This window comes from Protopterus annectens, chromosome 10.part0 (genome assembly GCF_019279795.1).
Source record: "Protopterus annectens isolate FY-2018-M chromosome 10.part0, PAN1.0, whole genome shotgun sequence".
NCBI lineage: Eukaryota > Metazoa > Chordata > Ceratodontiformes > Protopteridae > Protopterus > Protopterus annectens.
The window spans coordinates 1,826,608,602-1,826,631,745 of record NC_056744.1 but is presented as its reverse complement, the minus strand read 5'-3'; the positions used below and the strand labels follow the sequence as shown (position 1 = coordinate 1,826,631,745).

The 23,144-nt window shown below is 41.5% G+C and overlaps 1 protein-coding gene across 1 annotated transcript in view; it reads left to right on the top strand.

The window, feature by feature from the left end:
* The first annotated feature begins 4,706 nt into the window (after window positions 1-4,706).
* The window catches only part of LOC122814070 (active breakpoint cluster region-related protein-like), a 1,143,696-nt gene continuing 1,125,258 nt past the window's right edge, over window positions 4,707-23,144 (top strand). The window contains exon 1 of the mRNA XM_044086683.1: window positions 4,707-4,968. Coding sequence (XP_043942618.1) covers window positions 4,857-4,968 — 112 coding nt within the window. The 5' untranslated portion in view covers window positions 4,707-4,856. The remainder of the gene's footprint in view (window positions 4,969-23,144) is intronic.

The window sequence follows — 23,144 nt, the reverse complement described above, 5'->3', positions numbered from 1 at the left end:
ATAAATTAAGGGAAGGCAGGCATTGAACTATTTCTGTAATGTTTAACTGATTATATTGCATAGAAGACTGTATGTGATGTATAATGTTTGTAAATGTGAACTTGTTAATATGGTTTGTTTACTTTTATTTAAATGTAAGTTTGCCTCTGTTATACATGATAATGCAATAAAGATGTTTTCCTTAAAAAAAATGGGGTTAACATTGATCAGTCTGGTGTCCCCTTCATTCCACGTTGTGACCTTCCTTTGCCAGTGGGTTTAGTATTAGTTAATATGGTCTCCCCTTCTTTCCACATGTTGTGGCCTTTCTCTGCCAGTGGGTTTAGTACTGGTCAATATGGTCTCCTATTAATTCCACATGTAGTAACCTAGTCTCTGACACTGAGTTTAGCACTGGTCAGTACAGTCTCCACTTCCTCTCAAATGTCTTGACCCAGTTTCAGACAATGGATTTAGTATTTGTCAGTACTATCTCCCCTTTCATTCCACATGTCTTGACCTAGTCACTGACAATAGATTTAGTATTGGTCAGTAAGGTTTCTGCTTTATTCCATGTGTCACAACCTAGTGTCAGACAATGGGTTAAGTACTGGTCAGTATGGTCTCTTCTTCTGCTCATATGTCATGAAGTAGTCTCAGTCAATGGGTATTGTACTGGTCACTGCAGTCTCCCTTACTTCCAAGTATCATCACCCAGTCTTGGACAATGGGATTAGTATTTGTCTATATGGTCTCCCCTTCATTCCAATTGCTGTGATCACTCAGACTCTATTAATAGATTCAGTAGTAGTTGATCATCTGAGAAACTCCCTCATGTGCAACCGTTGCTCAACACCAATAGTCAGTTCCTCCCTGGTTAGATATGACCACAAACTAATCACCATGGAAATCCACATCTCACCCACAACCCCCGCAAAGGTAACCATCATGAAAAACTTCTCCAAAGCTGACTTTGGGCTCCTAAAAACAGAGATGGCTAACTTCATGGCACCCATGTAAATGGGAAATAGGTGCATGACCACCGTATCATACACCAGTGCACTGTACATAAATGCATGGAACTAGCCATACCCAACAGAACCAAGATGCTCTCCTCCAAAAAAAGGAAGCCAATCTGGTGGTCCCTTGTCATTAACAAACTTTACAACCGAAGGAAGAAACTGTTGCAAAAAATGGTGAAGTCCCAAAACTGGAAAAAGTCCCTTATTACCTTCAACAAAAAGTTGAGATCCCTCATCAAATCCTCCAAAGCCAGCTATGAAGGCAGAATTGCAGCATAGGCAGAATTGCAGCAGACACTAAAAATGATCACAAAGCCTTCTATAGCTACATCAAGAATCTCCATAGCAATACCCAGATTTGCTCTGAGTTACTGCGCAATGGTACGTCCTATACTGAGTCAACAGATATTGCCAACATACTGGCCGACAGATTCAGTGCCAACTTTACCAATCTCTCCCCCCCAAAGGATCAATCACAATACTGGAAGAATGCCAGGCACCCAGCATTACTGCAGCACAGGTTAAAGCTGCATTGTCCAAGGCTAAGAATACAGCTTCCATGGGACCCAACAATATCCCCATCTGTGTTCTACATGAACTACAAAGTGAACTGGCACCACACCTGTGTGCCCTGTTCAATCACAGCCTCACCTCAGGCTTTGTCCCTACAGAATGGCACACTGCTACAGTCACCCCTCTCCATAAAGGGGGAGTTACAACAAATCCTGGGAATTATCGCCCCATTAGCCTAACAAGTCTGATATGTAAGGCTATGGAGGGCATCATCATAGACCTAATTAACAAGGATATAGGGAACCTCCAAACTCTGGATCCCACATAATTTGGTTTTGTGAAGGGTAGATCATGCCTGCTCAACCTGGTTGACTTCTTTGAGTAAGTCATCAGAGCCGTGGATGAGGGCAAGACAGTCCATTCAGCCTACCTCAATCTGGCCAAGGCCTTTGATACCATTCCCCACTCAGGAATTATTGATAGACTCACCAAACTAGGCATCAACCCCTATATCACTAGGTGGGTTGCAAATTGGCTCGCAAATAGAACCCATAGTGTGAAAGTAGCAGACTCCAAGTCAGACTGCTGACCAGTCATGAGTAGAGTCCCACAGGGATCGGTCCTAGGTCCTCTCCTGTTTGGCATTTATTTCTCAGAAGTCCAGGCCACCACGGAGGGGCTCTGGCTGATCAGGTTCACTGAAGACTGCAAGCTGGGAGCCATTATTAACTCCCCAAGTGATGTAGACATCCTACAGAAAGGCCTCACTAAGACCAACAACGATGGTGTCGAAACCATGGCCTTGAGCTTAATGCCAAAAAATGTGTCTTCATTCCCTTTGGGAAAAACTCAGTTCCCACTAATTACCACATTGATGGTAGCCCACTGAACACTGAAGGAGTTATAAGAGATCTGGGGACACAGATTGACATCAACCTCTCCATTGACCACCACATTGCCACTGTTGTCAGAAAGTCCTTCTATGTGGCACATTTCATTACCAAGGGTTTTGCATCCTGGAAGAAAGAGGTCATCATCTCTCTCTACTCTTCCCTCATTAGACCAATCATCGAGTATAATTCCCCATTTGACATGTACCTCACTAAACACCTGCAACAGCTGGAAAGGCCACAAAAGTATCTCACAAAAAGGATCCTAGGACTTAAACACATGCCCTACATGGACAGACTCAAAAAGCTCCATCATTTCTCTGCCACATATCGTCTATTAAGAGGCGATCTCTGCTTGACTTACAAAGCCATGTCTGACCCAGCCCTGTTTGAAATGTTACACCTAAAGAAATCCCAATCCCTCCACACCACACACTTCAGGGACCTCAACCTCATCGCCACAATCAACAGAACATGCTGGAAGGACAGGTTCATAACCCAGAGACTGCACATGCTCTGGAATAGACTTCCCATGCATGTCGAGCAGAGCACCTCACTGGCCCTTTTCAAGACAAATCTTGATGAGTGGATGGGAAAATGAAAGTTCACCCCGGGGATCACTCAAGTGGCTCTACTTGATAGAGGCACTGTGAACTAACGGCGGCATGATGCCAGGGCAGTTCTATGGGCTAGGCTTGTAAAGGCTCCAGGGCCATTGGCCTAGTACACACCTATGAACCTATGGCAGTCTGCCCAGAAGAAGTAAAGCAGCAATGAAAAGTGATTGCACATCAGTCTCCTACAGCTGAGGAAACATGGGGTAACGTATGAAATGGGCAAGTGTCTCCCTCTTTTCTCCATTTTTATATTTATACTTTTCCATTTCTATATTTATACTTTATATCATTTTTTGCCATTTTTATTTGTATTTGCCATGTTTTGATGGTGGCTAAGAATGGGATGTCTGGGACTGGCTGTGCACAGATGCTGCAGAGTGATTTAAGGGGATCAGGTACACTCCAAGCATGGGATCTTTAGGTCAGGAATTTGAATGAGTTATTCAAAGAGCTTAAGCAGAAGTACTCAAGTGCCCTTCACAACTGAGAACCTTCTCAAAGATCAGCAGACAAGGCCTGTACTCTCACATATGGCAGCCCCAGTACCTCAGCGATCAGCTGACAAGGCCTGTACTCTCACATATGGCAGCCCCAGTACCTCAGCGATCAGCTGACAAGGCCTGTACTCTCACATATGGCAGCCCCAGTACCTCAGCGATCAGCTGACAAGGCCTGTACTCTCACGTATGGCAGCCCCAGTCCCTCAGCGATTAGCTGACAAGGCCTGAACTCTCACGTATGGCAGCCCCAGTACCTCAGCGATCAGCTGACAAGGCCTGTACTCTCACATATGGCAGCCCCAGTCCCTCAGTGATCAGCTGACAAGGCTTGAACTCTCACATATAGCAGTTCCAGTTCCTCAACGATCAGCTGACAAGGCCTGAACTGTCACATATGGCAGCCCCAGTCCCTCAGCGATCAGCCGACGAGGCCTGAACTCTCACATATAGCAGCCCCAGTCCCTCATCAATCAGCTGACAAGGCCTGAACTGTCAGATATGACAACCCCAGTCCCTCAGCGATCAGCTGACAAGGCCTGAACTCTCAGGTATAGCAGCCCTGGTCCCTCAGCGATCAGTGCACAAGACCTGAATTCTGACATATGGCAGCCCCAGTCCCTCAGCACCAGTGCAACTACCAGATATGAAACCAGCTCCTCAGAGCAGAGCAATCAGCAGTTATACTTAGTTTATGTCTGCACAGGGATGAAGCACTGAATCAGAGTAGCTGGGTTCCAACCTCCCACATACAACTGTTCTTAGCCCACCCTAAATTGCTAACTCTTTAAAGTAAAATAAAACCCTGGAAGCCTTTGCATTTAGCAGAGAAAAGCCACAGTTCATTGCAACATTTTATTTTTCATGAGAACAAGTTTCTTTGAGTTTGGTAGAAGAGCTTTTTTATTTTTAATCAAGAGTTCATAGCAACTTGCAAAAATCATTGTACCCTTCTCCAAACACACCCTTTTTATTTAACAGAGCTATCAGTAACCTTTTAGAGTTCCAAAAATTCAGAAACTGTAGAGCAAACTTCCTTTATCTAGCACCTCAGAAATTGATCTTTCTGGGTAGTTTCATCATGTTCACTTTCTCCAGCCTTTGCATTTGTAGAAATTCTGTTGGTTGCTTCAGCAGGAAGACGGTGTCACACATGCAAAAAAAAAAGAAGCTTGTAGTATCAGATAGTTTATAGTCATTTGTGTCATGGTTTAACAGAAACGATCTTCCTCTTACTAACTTGGAACCTTTTTCTGTCAGCTTGAGAGAAAGGAACCTCAAGCTGTATGCCGTGCGATGTCCTGGCTGATTACTATTGCATATTTTTTTCTGTAATGGATGCTTGAAGTGTTTGTATGTGAGGACCAAAGGACTGTCAACATCCTCAGGAACACTGAAATGGATCTCTTTTATGAAGCCGCACATTATTTGCAATCAAAAGGGATTGAAGGTAAGAGCAGTGAATGCAGGCTGCAGGCTCATGACCTAAGTGACTTGATTCACATAAACAGAGACAAACAGGAACCTTTCTTGCCTCTCTGTTACTAAACAGTAACAGGTATAAGTTGAACCTTTTGAGGGCTGTAAATTTGCTTTTGTTTTGCTGTGCCCTGAAATTAATTGATGTTGCATGACAGATGATATCCTTTTAGTGATACCTATCACACATGCTTGGTGCGTATGTCACAATATAGATTTCCATGGTCAGTATATCTGCATCAATAAGAAAGATGCTGGCAGCTGGCCAGAAGAGACAGATAATGCCAGCCAGTGAATTTAATTTTCAAACTTGCATTTGCTTCAGTTTTGGAATTTGTAAAGAGGGAAGGAGACAGACAAATCATTCTGTGTTGCTTTACACACACACACACACACACACACACACACACACACACACACACACACACACACACACACACAGACATATATATATCTATATATATGAGAGAGAGAGAGAAAAGCAGCTGTTACATAATGTCAAGCAAGTGGAAGTCAGGGAAATAGATTCGCTAACTTCCAGTATTGTTTCGTTTGTTCATTTTAATTAATTGATGTTAGCAAGTGAACCTTCAGGATATGTCAGGAAGGGCAAACCTTACCAGTGCGTATGCCAAAAGAAGATGCAAATGTTTTATTACTAAAACAAAATACTTGAATGCATGTAGATAAAATGCCAGTGCAGCATTGAGTGTATAGATATTCCTGTATAACCAATAGAAATATCATGTAAAGGCCATACCATAGTTCTCATTGGATTGCTCTACTGGGCAGTTACAAGGTGCATGGAGGCAAAATGCTAAAATACAAGTGCTTACCACCTTTTTAGTCTGCAGTATTGCCCTCAGTGCTTTTTTCTGAGCATCATAGTGCAATAGAAAAAGTGGGACTTTAGCTGTTCCTGTGTTAAAAAAACTCAAATGAAGAAGAGAAAGCTAATTGTACGTTTGTCTTAATGTAAAATGAGGAGCCTCTCCATGTGCATCAGACATTTGCACTAGTAGGTGGTTTGTAATTCAAGTTTCCTAAAGTGTTTGTCATAGTCAACAAAGGGTGTTCTTGTACCACACATGCACATTTTGTTTCTTTGCATTTTGAAACACTATGTTTGGTGACATGCTTGCCCTTGTTGTGGTTTTCTTCATATATACAGGTACACATACATATACATACATATACATGTACATATACATATACATATATATGCACATACAGCATACACATACATATACATATACATACATATACATGTACATATACATGCATGTACATATACATATACATGCACATACAGCATACACATACATATACATACATATACATGTACATATACATGCATGTACATGTACATATACATATACATGCACATACAGCATACACATGCATATACATATACATATACATACATATACATGCACATATACATATACATATACATGCACATATAGCATACACATATATATACATATACATACATATACATGTACATATACATGCATGTACGTATACATATACATGCACATACAGCATACACATACATGTATATATACATATACATGTACATATATATATATATATATATATATATATATATATATATATATACATACACATATTCATAAACATACATATACATGTACAAACATATACATATTCATATACATACACATCTGCATGGTCGACTGAAGGCTACTGTTTAACCTTGCTTGTTATTGCAATTTAACACTCTCATCAAATAACATGTACCTTCTGGCTTTGAACTGAGGGCAGCAGGGAGAATGTTCAGCCTCCTTATATAATGAGTGATAGCAGATGATGTTTGCCGTTGACTTGGGAATGTCGTTATACTTCGGTCACGTTGACTTAGGAATGTTGTTATACTTTAGTCACGTTGACTTAGGAATGTCGTTATACTTCGGTCACGTTGACTTGGGAATGTCATTATACTTCGGTCACGTTGACTTGGGAATGTCATTATACTTCAGTCACGTTGACTTGGGAATGTCATTATACTTCAGTCACGTTGACTTAGGAATGTCATTATACTTTGGTCACGTTGACTTGGGAATGTCGTCATACTTCGGTCACGTTGACTTGGGAATGTCATTATACTTCGGTCATGTTGACTTAGGAATGTCGTTATACTTCGGTCACGTTGACTTAGGAATGTCGTTATACTTCGGTCACGTTGATTTAGGAATGTCGTTATACTTCGGTCACGTTGACTTGGGAATGTCATTGTACTTCGGTCACGTTGACTTGGGAATGTCGTCATACTTCGGTCACGTTGACTTGGGAATGTCGTTATACTTCGGTCACGTTGACTTAGGAATGTCATTATACTTCAGTCACGTTGATTTAGGAATGTCGTTATACTTCAGTCACATTGACTTGGGAATGTCATTGTACTTCGGTCACGTTGACTTGGGAATGTCGTTATACTTTGGTCACGTTGACTTAGGAATGTCGTTATACTTTGGTCATGAATATTCAGCACAAAAGATTCCATGAGATGTTATGGCAGCGGATGTGCTGCTCACTGTTACATGTTGGGACTCTGCCTGAGTTGAGGATGGTAGTGGAATCAGTCATGGTCAGAAGGTACCACCATACCTGAGAATGGGGCAATAGAGCCATTAGTTGAGGTCAGGGGGTAGCATTCTACCTAAGGTAAGGACAGTTGAGTTACAAGTCTTCATCAGCAGACAGAAGTCTACCTGAGGTCATGACACTGCAGTCTGATGACAACCGAGGAAGTGATCAGTATCAGAAGATGGAACCAAACCTAAGGCCAGCAGGGATACTAAACCTTTGTCAGGAGGTAAGACCCAACTTTAGACCAGCACAGAAATACTGACAAAGCAGTCTAGACCCTGATGTTCATAGATAATGAATATTCTGGGACCAAGTGTTCTCAGATAAGGAGGGAGAGAGAGAGAGAGAGAGACTCTTACACCTGAAAGTGGGTAAGCATTTACAAACACTAATAGGTTCATAGGTAGGTACTAGGCTATCTGCCTGAAGGCATTTATAAGCCTAGCCAGAATGTGTTGGCTTTTGCCGCCCCCTTAGATTAGTTCCCTGTGCCTCTGTCCAGCAGAGCCATTGAAGTGGTCCCTGGAGTAAACTTTCTGTTTCCCATCCACTCGTCAAGGTTTCTCTTGAAGAGGGTTAGCAAGGAGCTCTGCCTAATGTAGATTGGAATCTTGTTCCAGAACATGGGAAATCTCTGGGACAGGAATCTATCCCACCAGCACATCGTATTTATTGTTGTGGTGAGGTTTAGATCCCTGGAGTGTGTGGCTCGAGGGGATATGATTTTCTTTAGGTAGAGCATGTCCATCAATTCTGGGTTGGACATGGCCTTGTATGTCAGGCAGAGATCACCTCTGAGTAGGCGGTATGTAACCGAGTACAGCTGGAGTTTCTTCAGTTGAGCTGTATAGGGCATCTGCTTGAGGCCAGTGATCTTCTTGGTGAGGAACTTCTGTGGTCTTTCCAGTTGTTGCAGGTGTCTTTTAAGGTACATCCCAAATGGGGCATTGTACTCTATGATGGGTCTGATGAGTGATGTGTAGAGGGGCCCAATGACCTCTTTCGATCTGGATGCAAACCCTGCTGTGATTAGGTGGGCCACATAGAAGGATTTTCTAACTACTTTGGCAATGTGATTATCAAAGGAGTCAAATAGTATTGTTCTCAGTCAGCTTAATTATAGGGTCATGATAATGTTGGATGAAAAAAAAAAACAGACAGGGCCTCAATAAAGCCATTTTCTACATTTACCCCTTCCACTGTCCTGATCTGATCTTTTTCTATTTTCTGCACCTCCTTGGGTTGTATGCCTTCCATTTACTGTTTCTAGTAACTACCTGACCTTTCCCAACTTTTCCATCAAGCAGTAACTGCCTACTTGTCTCCTTCACAGCCTCTAGTACAATACTGTGCACAGAAATGCATCATCGCTTTGGGGGATGTGTATCATCATGGGAGAAGGCAGCTTGACTCTAGAAAAGGATGGTTAAAGAATGTTGAAAAGCATTGTGTGGATCTGTACTGATAAGCTGACGTGAAGTGCACCACTTTGCTTACCTGTGCTTCTCTGAGCTCATCTAGTTCTTTATGCAGCAACATCCGTCACAGGCCTTTGGTTCCGGATGCTTGTTGATGTCACTCTCTCTGGTTCCTGAAGCTTGTTGATGTCACTCTCTCTGGTTCCTGAAGCTTGTTGATGTCACTCTCTCTGGTTCCTGAAGCTTGTTGATGTCACTCTCTCTGGTTCCTGAAGCTTGTTGATGTCACTCTTTCTGGTTCCTGAAGCTTGCTGATGAAACTCTCTCTAGTTCCTGAAGCTTATTGATGTCACTCTCTCTGGTTCCTGAAGCTTGTTGATGTCACTCTCTCTGGTTCCTGAAGCTTGTTGATGTCACTCTTTCTGGTTCCTGAAGCTTACTGATGTCACTCTTTCTGGTTCCTGAAGCTTGCTGATGTCACTCTCTCTGGTTCCTGAAGCTTGTTGATGTCACTCTCTCTGGTTCCTGAAGCTTGTAGATGTCACTCTCTCTGGTTCTTGAAGCTTGTTGATGTCACTCTCTCTGGTTCCTGAAGCTTGTAGATGTCACTCTCTCTGGTTCTTGAAGCTTGTTGATGTCACTCTCTCTGGTTCCTGAAGCTTGCAGATGTCACTCTCTCTGGTTCTTGAAGCTTGTTGATGTCACTCTCTCTGGTTCCTGAATCTTGCTGATGTCACTCTCTCTGGTTCCAAAGCTTGTTGATGTCACTCTCTCTGGTTCCTGAAGCCTGTTGATGTCACTCTCTCTGGTTCCTGAAGCCTGTTGATGTCAGTCTCTCTGGTTCCTGAAGCCTGTTGATGTCACTCTCTCTGGTTCCTGAAGCTTGTTGATGTCACTCTCTCTGGTTCCTGAAGCTTGATGATGTCACTCTCTCTGGTTCATGAAGCTTGTTGATGTCACTCTCTCTGGTTTCTGACGCCTGTTGATGTCACTCTTTGCTGCTATTTATTGGATACCTGCCTCCTGAGGGACAGCTTTACTGGATGATTGTGTGCCTTGTCCCCAGGGTGCTTCTAAGAATACAGTTTTTGTCAAGTCTGGGCTGTTTAGAAAGTATTTTATAGATGCTTTGAAGGAAGGATACCCCAAGACTAATCACTGGTCATCAATACATTCTTGAAGGAGGACTAGCCCATCATTTTAGGGGTTACCTAAAGCTGTTTTCAGGAGAGCTCTCCCATCACCAGACATATATTAACCAGACCCACTTGCAGAAGGGATATTCCCCTAATATTTAGAGATTGCCCAGAAATTCACCAGATATACATTAACCAGACCCACTTGCAGAAGGGATATTCCCTTAATTGTTAGGGATCACCCAGACATTCATGCAGAATGGTACCCTAGTCAGTCAGATATTTGTGTAAAGAAAGTAAGCCATCGCTATATGGAGAACACTTGTAGTTTCATGCAGGAGCTTAACTTGGTACCAGTTAGGGGGTATGTCAGCTAGAAATTCATGCAGAATAGTGACATTCCTGTCGTCAGTCATCAGACAGATATAGGTTCATAGGTTCATAGGTTTATACTAGGCTATCTGCCCTAAGGCATTTATAAGCCTAGCCCAAATTTTTGTGGTTTACGCCACCCCTTATATGAAAAAATACTGTGCCCATTAGTTTGTTGTGCCTCTGTCCAGCAGTGACACAGAGATGATTCCCGGGGTAAACCTACGATCTCCCATCCACAGGTCAAGATTTCTCTTGAACAGAGCCAGCGAGGTGCTCTGCCTCACATGGACCGGGATTTTATTCCACAGCATAGGGAGTCTCTGAGTGATAAATCTATCCCTCTGGCATGTCCTATTTATATCCGTGCTAAGGTTTAAGTCACTTGCTCTAGTGGTTTTGGTGGATTTGGATTTTTTGAGGTGGAGCATGTCCATTAATTCCGGGTTGGACATGGCCTTGTATGTCAGGCACATGTCACCTCTGAGCAGACGGTATGCGACTGAATAGAGCTGGAGTTTCTTCAATCTGGCAGCATATGACAGATTTTGGAGTCCCTTTATCCTTTTGGTGAGGAACTTTTGGGGTCTCTCCAATTGCTGCAGATGTCGGGTGAGATACATCCCGAATGGGGCATTGTACTCGATCATTGGTCTGATAAGTGAAGAGTACAGGGGAACAATGACCTCACTAGATCTGGATGTGAATCCCTTCATGATCAGGTGGGCAATGTAGAAGGTCTTTCTAACCACTTTAGCAACGTGAGTGTCAAAGAAAGGCCACTGTCAACCTGGGTCCCCAGGTCCCTGATAACCTCTTCTGTGCTTAGTGGATTGCCACCTATATGGTAGCTTGGGGTTACCTTGTTTTCCCGAAGGGTATGACTATACATTTTTTGGCGTTTAACTTCAGGCCATGGCTCTGGCACCAGCTATCTGTTTCCATGAGTCCCTTCTGAAGGATATCCGTGTCCGATGCACTTTCCACTATGGCGCCCAGTTTGCAGTCGTCTGCGAACTTTGTCAGCCAAAGTCCTCCCATGTTGGCCTGTACTTCTGAGAAGTAGATGCTGAACAATAGGGGGCCAAGGACCGAGCCCTGTGGGACACCACTTGTGACCGGCTTGGAGTCTGACATAGTGCCAGCAACTCTAACCCTGTGGGTTCTGTCCTTAAGCCAATTTGCAACCCATCTTGTGACATATGGGTTTACATTTAAGCTGGTAAGTTTTTCTACAATACCCGAGTGGGGTATTGTGTCGAAAGCCTTTGCAATGTCAAGGTAGGCTGTATGGACTGCCTTTCACTCATCAATGGCCTTGGTGACTGTTTCGAAGAAGTCGACCAAGTTCAAAAGGCATGATCTTCCCTTGACTAAGCCAAACTGGGTCGGGTCCAATGTCTGCAAGTCCCCTATATCTTTGTTTATGAGCTCCATTATGATCCTCTCCATAGCTTTGCAGACTAGACTTGTTAAGCTTATGGGGCAGTAATTACCAGGGTCCGTAGAGGCACCGCCTTTGTGGAGTGGGACCACAGTTGCCGTACGCCACTCCTTGGGCACGTATCCTGTGGTAAGGCTGAGATTAAACAGCTGCCTTATGTGCGGGTTTAATTCCTCATTTAGCTCGTGTAGCACACAGCCGGGGACACCATCCGCTCCCATTGATGCTGTGTTTTTAGCTTTAGAGAGAGCAGCTTTCACCTGCGCATTTGAGATGTCTGGGAGGCTACACTCCACTGGGATAGTTATCTCTCCTTTAGGGGGATATCACTCAGAAGGTGACAAAAACACAGGACAGCTATCTGTCTTTAGACGGGGATTGCATCAAGGTTTATGCAGAAGGAATGCTTTTCACAGCAAAGTGATCAGCCAGAGTTTCATGTAGAAAGGATACCATATCACAATTAGGCACATCCTAAAGATTAAATTAAGGATCACTAAGACATTATCTAGGAGCGCTGTATCTCCGTAGGTGGAGAACAAGAAATTGTTTGTATACCTTAGGGGGTAGAGAACACCTACTCCTACTAAAGGTTGTTGACTGAAGGCACTGTTTGTGTACCTAAGGTTTGTTGTCTGAAGGCACTGTTTGTATACCTTACTCAGGGTTGTTGTCTGAAGGCACTGTTTGTATACCTTACTAAGGGTTGTTGTCTGAAGGCACTGGTTGTATACCTTACTCAGGGTTGTTATCTGAAGGCAATGTTTTTATACCTTACTAAGGGTTGTTGTCTGAAGGCACTGCTTGTATACCTTACTCAGTGGTGTAGAGCACCTACTTTCAGCTTGAAACATTGTTTGTATACCTTACTCAGGGGTAGAGAGCACCTACTTTCAGCATGAGACATTGCTTGCATACCTTACTCAGGGCTGTTGTTTGAAGGCACTGTTTGTATACCTTACTAAGGGTTGTTGTCTGAAGGCACTGTTTGTATACCTTACTCAGGGTTGTTATCTGAAGGCAATGTTTTTATACCTTACTAAGGGTTGTTGTCTGAAGGCACTACTTGCATACCTTGCTCAGTGGTGTAGAACACCTACTTTCAGCTTGAAATATTGTTTGTATACCTTACTCAAGGGTAGAGAGCACCTACTTTCAGCATGAGACATTGCTTGCATACCTTACTCAGGGTTTTTGTCTGAAGGCACTGTTTGTATACCTTACTCAGGGTTGTGTCTGAAGGCACTGTTTGTATACCTTACTAAGGGTTGTTGTCTGAAGGCACTGTTTGTATACCTTACTCAGGGTTGTTGTCTGAAGGCACTCTTTGTATAACTTACAGACAGGAAGAGAACACCTACTGTCAGCTTGAGACATTGTTTGTATACCTTACTCAGGGTGTAGAGAACATCTAGTTTCAGCTTGAGAGGTAGAGAACACCTACTTTCAGCTTGAGATATTGCTTTTATGCCTTACTCAAGGGGTAGAGAACACTTAATTTCAACTTGAGACATTGTTTGTATACCTTACTCAGGGGGTAGAGAACAGCTACTTTCAGCCTGAGACATTGTTTGCATACCTTACTAAGGGTTGTTGTTTGAAGGCACTGTTTGTATACCTTACTCAGGGTTGTTATCTGAAGGCAATGTTTTTATACCTTACTAACGGTTGTTGTCTGAAGGCATGTTGTCTGAAGGCACTGCTTGTATACCTTACTCAGAGTTGTTGTCTGAAGGCACTCTTTGTATAACTCACTCAGACGTAGAGAACACCTACTGTCAACTTGAGACTTTGTACACCTTACTCAGGGGGTAGACGACATCTAGTTATAGCTTGAGACATTGGTTGTATACCTTACCCAGGGGGTAGAGAACACCCACTTTCAGCTTGAGACATTGTTTGTATACCTTACTCAGGAGGTAGAGAACACCTACTTTCAGCTTGCGACATTGTTTGTATATGTTACTAAAGGTTGTTGTCTGAAGGCACTGTTTGTGTACCTAAGGTTTGTTGTCTGAAGGCACTGTTTGTATACCTTACTCAGGGTTGTTGTCTGAATGCACTGTTTGTATACCTTACTAAGGGTTGTTGTCTGAAGGCACTGTTTGTATACCTTACTCAGGGTTGTTATCTGAAGGCAATGTTTTTATACCTTACTAATGGTTGTTGTCTGAAGGCACTGTTTGTATACCTTACTCAGGGTTGTTGTCTGAAGGCACTCTTTGTATAACTTACAAAGGGGAAGAGCACACCTACTGTCAGCTTGAGACATTGTTTGTATACCTTACTCAGGGTGTAGAGAACATCTAGTTTCAGCTTGAGAGGTAGAGAACACCTACTTTCAGCTTGAGATATTGCTTTTATACCTTACTCAAGGGGTAGAGAACACCTACTTTCAACTTGAGACATTGTTTGTATACCTTACTCAGGGGGTAGAGAACAGCTACTTTCAGCCTGAGACATTTGTTTGTATACCTTACTAAGGGTTGTTGTTTGAAGGCACTGTTTGTATACCTTACTCAGGGTTGTTATCTGAAGGCAATGTTTTTATACCTTACTAACAGTTGTTGTCTGAAGGCACTGCTTGTATACCTTACTCAGAGTTGTTGTCTGAAGGCACTCTTTGTATAACTTACTCAGACGTAGAGAACACCTACTGTCAACTTGAGACTTTGTATACCTTACTCAGGGGGTAGATGACATCTAGTTATAGCTTGAGACATTGGTTTTATACCTTACTCAGGGGGTAGAGAACACCTACTTTCAGCTTGAGACATTGTTTGTATACGTTACTAAAGGTTGTTGTCTGAAGGCACTGTTTGTGTACCTAAGGTTTGTTGTCTGAAGGCACTGTTTGTATACCTTACTCAGGGTTGTTGTCTGAAGGCACTGTTTGTATACCTTACTCAGGGTTGTTGTCTGAATGTACTTTTTGCATCCATTATCCAGGGTTCCACCTCAATATACTACTTGTGTCCATCACCAAAGTTGTTCACTGTCTCCTCCAGGATTTGCAGCAAAGCACTGTTTGTGTCTTTCTCCTGAGGATCACAGCAGATGGTCACAGATGTAGGTCATCACAGTGACTGCTGCTTGTTCACAGATGTGGTAATATGGTCTTTATGCTATTCATCTGATACAGGCTCCAGGTGTGTGTTATTTGGTTAAATTCATATAATAGTTTGTAATTTAAGTAAAACAATGTTCCGGAGACTTCACTCATATTAAATTAAAAGGAGCAATGCAGCTCATTTTGTGTCCATGTTTTGGTTCCAGACCATGCCTAATGTTACTCCATTCCATGGTGAATGGATCACAATTCCACAGGGGAAACCACCTGCTGAGTAAACGAGGTAGTTTTGTTATGAGCATGTAATCTCTAGGCCTCAAAGTGTATCAGTTACAGGGCTCAATCCCAAAAATGTCATATCACAAGCAGCATGCACATACATCCAACACATTAATTCAAAACTAAACATACTATGACATTTTGTGGAGCTTTTCTCCCTGGGCCTCTTCTGAAAATGGGTACCTGTACCTAGTCAGACTTTCCTGGTAACCACATGTCAAATAAATAAAATAAATACATATAACTTTTGTGCTATTGAAAAGCAATGCTGCAAAATCAGCTTTTTTTTCAAAGAAAATACCATTACTTTTCAATAACCAGTGTGACAAGAAAATTGTGGTGGATGGACACTTTTTTCTGAAAAAGATTTCATGAGATTTAAAATTTGATGTTTGTTCATGATTAAATAAGATCGTGAGATCCTACTAATGGTGAAGGAGGAGGAGGATTTGCTATCGGGCTTCACACTGACCAGATAAGTCCATATTTTGATGGACAGCTTCTTGTTCTTGGGTTATGTGTAATCTCACAATATACGTCAACCTAGACAGGGATAAACAAGAGCCATGGAGGAACCTGACTGGTACCTCATACCAGAAGTATGGGATGCAATGTGATACTACAACTTCCTAAGGTTCAAATCCAGAAAGTGACTAACTCCTGGCTAGGTAATGTTCCATGCACCAGGGAGGAACCTGACTGGTACCTAATACCAGAACGTATGTGATGAAATGTGATACTACAACTTCCTAAGGTTCAAATCCAGAAAGTGACTAACTCCTGGCTAGGTAATGCTCCGTGTACCAAATATTTTCAGCCAGCATTCTGCCTTAAACAGAATACATTAAGTCTTTCTAAATAGCTGAGGTCTTTATTAGCTGCTGTTAACTTTGTGCTATTGCAGAACATTCTTTCAGAGTTGTGTTTCCTTACTAATACATTCAAGTCAGAACTTAGAATAAAACACAGCTGGGACTGCTCAGGTGGATGTATAAAAGGTGAATACAATGGGCTTTATTCAATTGTGTCTTGTCATCACACTGTTATAAATGGTAGTTCAGCTTGCAATCATTCTGTTACACTGTTTCCTAAAACATCAGGTTGTCAGATGTTAATGCCATTAGAATTTGTTTAGCATTTTTTTTGGATCTCAATTGACCATATTTGCTTAATCATGTTGTAGTTTCTTGCTAGCAATTTATAACCACCGTTTCTAAACAAATTAACCTATAAGCATTTATGCAGTGAATTGATTAGGCATGACATAACTGCTAACAGTTGTTGTGTAGCTTTGACAATCATAGCCTTTTTATATGTAATCATTTATGCAGTAACAGTGAGGCATTATTTTATTTATTTATTTATTTGACATTTGTTTACCGGGGTGGTCTGACTGGGTCTACAGAACTCGTTTTCAGCAGAGGCCCAGGGAGAAAAGCTTCACATACAGTATAATACAAATACAGTATAATCCAATACAATAAAGATTACATTAGAAATATTATACAAAAATAAGTTGAAAGAACAAACGGCTACAAGACGTAATATATTACTATACATCTAAACAGTTCTATACAGTTAAAACATTACAGACAATAATAGTCACTCTCATCATAGATGATGTAGAAACAGCAGCCAGAAAGTTAGTGATGCAGACAGATAGTGAGAGAGAGAGAGAGAGTTAAGAAGAACAGAAGTAATAAAGCCTGAGCAGTAGCTTAAGGATATGGTATAGGAGCAGAGAAGGAGTTAGAAGAGCCTTAGGATCTCGCAGTCTGTGAGGGACTGAAATGTGACAGAAGAGGAAGACCTGAGCATTAGGCAGGCTTTATGCAGGAGCAGAGCCGTGTATTTTTGAGATGATTTAGCCTAGCCTTTACCAACACCATAAACCATAATCGCAACAATATTTATATATCCTCAGCCCTCTTCTTGGATCTTTCCAAGGCATTCGATATGGTTGATCAACTTTTAATCCACACCCTGCAGACATTCTGTCTAGATACTAGAGCCCTCCAATAGTTTCAATCCTACCTGAATGGTCGACAGCAGGCTGTCCTCTGGCAGAACAAACTCTCTAACCTTCTACCTAACACCCTCGGAGTACCACAAGGCTCTATACTAGGGCCCTTGCTGTTCTCCATCTTCATTAACGACCTTTATACTGTCATCCCAAAAGTCAGCTGTACCCAATATGCTGATGGCTCTACTCTGATTTGCTCAGCCACATCTCCAGTAGAGTTATGGTCAGCTACCCAGACCACCTTTAATACAATAGAAAACTGGCTTTCTGAACATTGTCTGATCCTAAATCCTAAAAAAACTAAAATGCTGTTATTTTCACTAACACGTAGGTCTACCGCTTTCACATTTACCATAAAATCAAATGAGGGCACAATAATCTCCCCTGACCCCTCTACAAAACTATTAGGTGTCATCATAGACAATAATCTACAATTTGACCTACATGGTAACCAATCTATCAAAACCATCAATAAAAAACTAGGGTCACTTTACAGAATAAAAGCCTTCCTAACCCCTCCAGCTAAAATTGCCATAGCTCGCTCTCACCTTCTTTCAACCCTTCTGTATGCATCCCCTCTACTCTCAAATTTAAACAAGACTGTCCTTAACAAACTCTCAATTTGCTACAACCACATTGCCAGGTTTGCCACTGGGCTGCCTTTTAGGACACATCATTGCATCAATCTAAATCAGCTTGGGTGGCTTGAACTACCCAGCCTAATCCAGTATAACCAATTGATTATGGCCTATAAAATCCTCTATAATCCGGACAATACTCCTGCACTTAAAAGTATTATCACCCCCTATAACAATCCTAGACCGCTTCGATCCTCTAACATACTATTAATTCAGACTAGCAAAATTAATAACACAGCTGGTGATTCTCTCTTTGCAAACTCTGTAAGTAGATCCTGGAACTCTCTTCCAGCTGATATTACCTTACTTTCCACCTTAGGTCAATTTAAAACTAGACTCAAACAAGATTTGTCACTTAACTGGCTATGTCACTGTATCAAGCCTAGCTAACTCTCTCTAGAATGTGTAAAAATCTGTTAACCAGTTTACTGTATAATTTAATTTAATCCTGACTTGCGCTCAGGATTAACTGTAACCTGTGGAACTTGTTTAACTTGCTTACTTATGTAATCTCTGTAAATAGTCTGTTTGGAATATGTAATGCTGGTATTATGTAATGCTGTATCTGCTTACCCTTGGAGCTTTTCTCCTCGGGCCTCCACTGAAAATGGACATGCATCCAGTCAAACTATCCCGGTCAACAAATGTAAAATAAAATAAATAAAAATAAATTATTTTTTAAAGAGGCTTTGAAATGGGTTAGGCCAGGCATAGACCTGGTAGCTAGTGAATTCCAATGTATAGAGACAGAGTATGAATACAGAGAGTGACCAGGTTTTCTTGTGGGCTTTGAGATAGCTAAGAGATTTTTGTCTTCTGATCGTAGGGATTGATTTGGTGTGTAAGGTGTGAGTAGATTGGTTAGTGCAGGGCAGGCAGTAGACTTGAAAATAAGGTTGTGCGAGGTGGATAGCTGAATAAAGGCAAGTTGGTTGGGTATTTCAAGCCCGTTTAATTCTAGGAGTGGTTTACAGTGGTGTGTGTGATATTTAGAGTTTGTGGCAAACTTTGCAACTTTGTTGTAACACTGTTCCAACTTGCTTAGGGTAGAATTTTGTAAGTTAGTTAAGATAGGGGCACCATAAAGAAGGGAGGGAAGTAAACATGTTTTTGCAAGGGTAGTTTTGGTTGCTGCAGTAAAAAAAATGTTTGTTTCTATATGAGTCCCAGTTTTTGATGAGTTTTCTTTATATCTTGCTGTATATGGGGTCAAATGAAAGTTTATTGTCAATAATAACACCTAGAAGTTTTGTTTCCTGTACTATTTCTATAGCAGTGTTATCAGATGCAAGGATGTTGAAATGACCAGTGACAAGGGAGGTGTTTTGGGGATGAAAGAGTACTAGTTAGCATGAGTCAGTCATCTAGTTTCTTTCATCATAGAATCTTCAATTAAATAAATCTTGTGCAAGTTGTCAATGTGAGATTGTCAGTGGCCCATAAAAGATATATGTTACTGTATGCCTCTGTGCAACATTTAAAAGGACCATTATTAATCTGCACATCCAGTGCCTGTGACAAAATGGTCACTAATGATAAGAGCTGGAGATGCAAACTGCACTGAGACTACGTTGTAGTACAGATGGAGACCTCTTGTCTAGCAGAAATTAAATCTCATACCTGTCAGGTTGTGCTCAGTGCATTCAAGAAGGAGAAAAACTGTGAACAGCACAACACTATATGGGGCTTCTTTAAATGAACACTAAGCACTGATATCAGTTTTCACTGGGAATGTAATTTGAAACATCAACTGCACAAAACATTGAATTGCAGAAAGACTCAAAAGTTTGAAAATGCAATGCATTGATGATCTAAAAAACAAACATAAAATAACTTTTATGCAGGGGGTCAAGGCCCCCTGTGCTCCCCACACCCCTGGTAATTATATATACCAACTCCACATTTGCACTATGGCTATGAAAGGGCAAAACCCCACTCCCCACTGTACTGTGATCTCAAGCAAACAGCTACTGGCATGCATCAATATTTTACAGTTTCAAACTTTTGAGTTTGACGTTCTGCAATTTGATGATATGCCCATTTGGTACTTACTAGGGGTACCCAACAGTGGACAAGGTGTGGGGGATGAAATAAGATCAGTAGGGTACACAACATAGAGACATTGTGCTCCCTGAAATTAAATCTTACTTTGGGTCATCACATTACAGATGATATGCATCAGTATAGGCCTTCTTCTCTGAATAACAGCAGTGCTGTCAGTATGAATGTGAGGAGGGATAATTACTGGGTGGACAGCATTGCAGACTGAGTACCACAGTCAGAGATGGAGGCACAGTAAGCACAGGGTACATAACATTTCAATGTTTCACCCTGTGAGTCATGACTTACATTAGCACTGACAGGACTCAGTTAGGGAATGTAGTACATATAATAACAGACACTTGTATCACAGCTTTATTTCTTTGGGACATTATTGCTACTTTTCCTTGGCATTTAATGTGGTCTCATATATTCATTTATTATGTTTTTTACACCACAAAGTCTGACAAATTTGATTCATCATCTCATTTACTAAATGAGCAGTTCTCTGACTCAGACTAAGAATGCGTAAATGCATGCATAAATATATACATTACTAATCACAAAAAAATAAGAAATCACCTGCCTTTCCTGCTGCTTCTATATTGTACATTTCACAGTACTCTTCTAAGTAAAGGAAGGTGTTTCTTGACCTGCTTTTTTCAATCTAGAACTATAAACTGTAGTTAGCTCTTTCCTTTTATAATGCCACTTTAATGTGGTGAAAACTTCTGTACTCAAATATTTTGCCTAGCACCTTTTTCTGTATGGCTATTTACTATTTGTTTGAAACATTTTGTTTGATTCTTCAAATGGTTTCAGTGGCAACAAGAGCAGACTCTAGCCTCAGGAGAAGCTGCCAAAAATATAACCAGTGAGCTCCAAATGTCTAAACTACCATTACAGTACCCTAAACTTAACCATACTGCCACTAAAGTACACCAGACTACCACTATAGTACCCCAAACTTTCACAAACTACCTTCAAGGTACTGCAGACCTCCCCGGACTGCCATCAGCCTCAGTGCAAAAAAGAAGTCGAGGCAAAAGCTGAAGATAAAGATGAGGCTCAATAATGAGCCACAATTCAGACACAGAGGCAAACGTTAGAGATGTGGATACAACTATAAAAGTGCCTGCAGGAATGCCAATCATTGCAATGTGGAAATAAGGGCATATAGAACAGGACAAAATATGTCAGGATCTAGAAAGGTCATCTAGATGGGACATCAGTAAACAAGTGACAAATGTGGGTCACACTCTCAAGCACTAAAAAGTGATATGATAACAAAGTTGACAAGCCTGAATGATAAAGAAACATGTCTGCTAATGTCAGAATGAGTAACATCAGGAATTAGATGGTCCAGATCATAATGGACTTTGCATCTTGTCCCATATTGGATGGGTAGGTCAAAATTAGCTTTGGTAGCATTATCAGTGACTGAAACACAGAAATACAACTTACTGCAAAAAATGTTTTGGCCAATTATAATGTCACTCCAGAGATGCATTGTCCATATTTATTATATCTTATTATTATTATAATTATTGTCCGGATGTATTCATGACAAACAGTACCAAGATGAGGTCATCTCTCTGACATAAAAGGACAAAGACCTGACTAATACCCAGACAAGTAGTGTAACTAGGGTGGGGTGAAGGGTGCAGCTGCCCTGGGTACAGTGTGCTAGAGAATGCAATCGGCAGATGCTGATTGGTCATCAGCACAGTACATTAGTACATTCAGAAAGAATGCTAGTATTACATTTGTGGTCAGGACTGAGATACTTAACACACCACATGCATCATAAACTGTAGCAGGAGCTGTTTGCTACAAATGTAGAGTTGATGAGAGGGGGCACCAGATCCAGGGGTGGCATCAGGTGCCAGAATAGTTGGCTGTATCTCTGATCCAGATGACCTTTATATAGTGACTTTAACCAGGAAGAGTCAATGTGAAGTGCAAGACAGCCATGTTATTAGTGAGCTTGGCATGATGCTTTAGGTCATCACCTCAAAGACAGAAGGTACGGGGTTTGATTCTGACCTCAGGTTATTGGCTAGGCTATAAATGGCCCATTAGCAGTTAGTCTAGTATGCACCTATGAACCTATTAAAACAGCCAATGTCTGTTCCCTGGGGGCAGGCCATGATCTGGTGTACCACGGCATGCCAGAAGGTACTTCACATGAATTAGATTAGGGTATAAGGCATCGTACAAGGTCCAAGTGGGCAGCCCTTGCCAAATATCATGCAATGTTGTAGCTATAGTCAGCACATGTACAGAAGCATATATGTTCAAAAGGCCAGCACTGCAAAGTGTATGTCAGCCACCAAAAGGGTAAAAGCAATTTGGCTAAATAAGAATTCTATGATGGTTATCTGAATGATGGTCACTTCTCATTGGCTGTTGTCACCTGAGAGAATGAATGGACAGATCAGCTGTGCAAGGACTGATGCACAGAAGGCAACAGAGAAGAAAAGTAGATTGTGGCAAGAGAAACAATAGTTCAAATGACGGAAAACTGTCAAAAATCAGTTGAAGAAGAGGGGGCACTAGCAAAGCAAGTTTATTTACTCTTTTTTAAATAGGTTAGTCCCATTAGGCCAGTGTCTTCTTTTCAGGTGAGACCCAAGGTGACATTTATGTTGACTAGGGGAAATTTGACCAGAGAATTTGGGAACTTCCCCTACTCATTATTGTTGTGAGTGGGAACCATTTTGGAATAGCACTTCCTGTTTCCATTCCAGGTAAAAGGTGGCCTGGAGAAACAGGGAGACGGAGAGAGAAGGAGATGATGGAGTAGTGAAAGAAATTAAGGAGAAGGCAAATATCGAGACCAGAGAATGTGTGCAGGATTCGGAGAAATGCTTCAAAGAAAGCTGTTTGATGAAGATGAGTCAGCAAATGAAGGATGTACAATTACAACCCTCCGGTTGGGCAGGTCGATGGATGATTTACTTAAAGCAATGGTGGTGCAGAGTGAGCCTAAAAATGAAGGAGATGTTTTCTGGGGGGACAGTATGAAGAAAATACAAAAGGAGGATGCAGAGACAATCCTGAAAAATAGTGATGAGATGGAAAAGAAAACATATACAGAGAAAATAAAAGAAG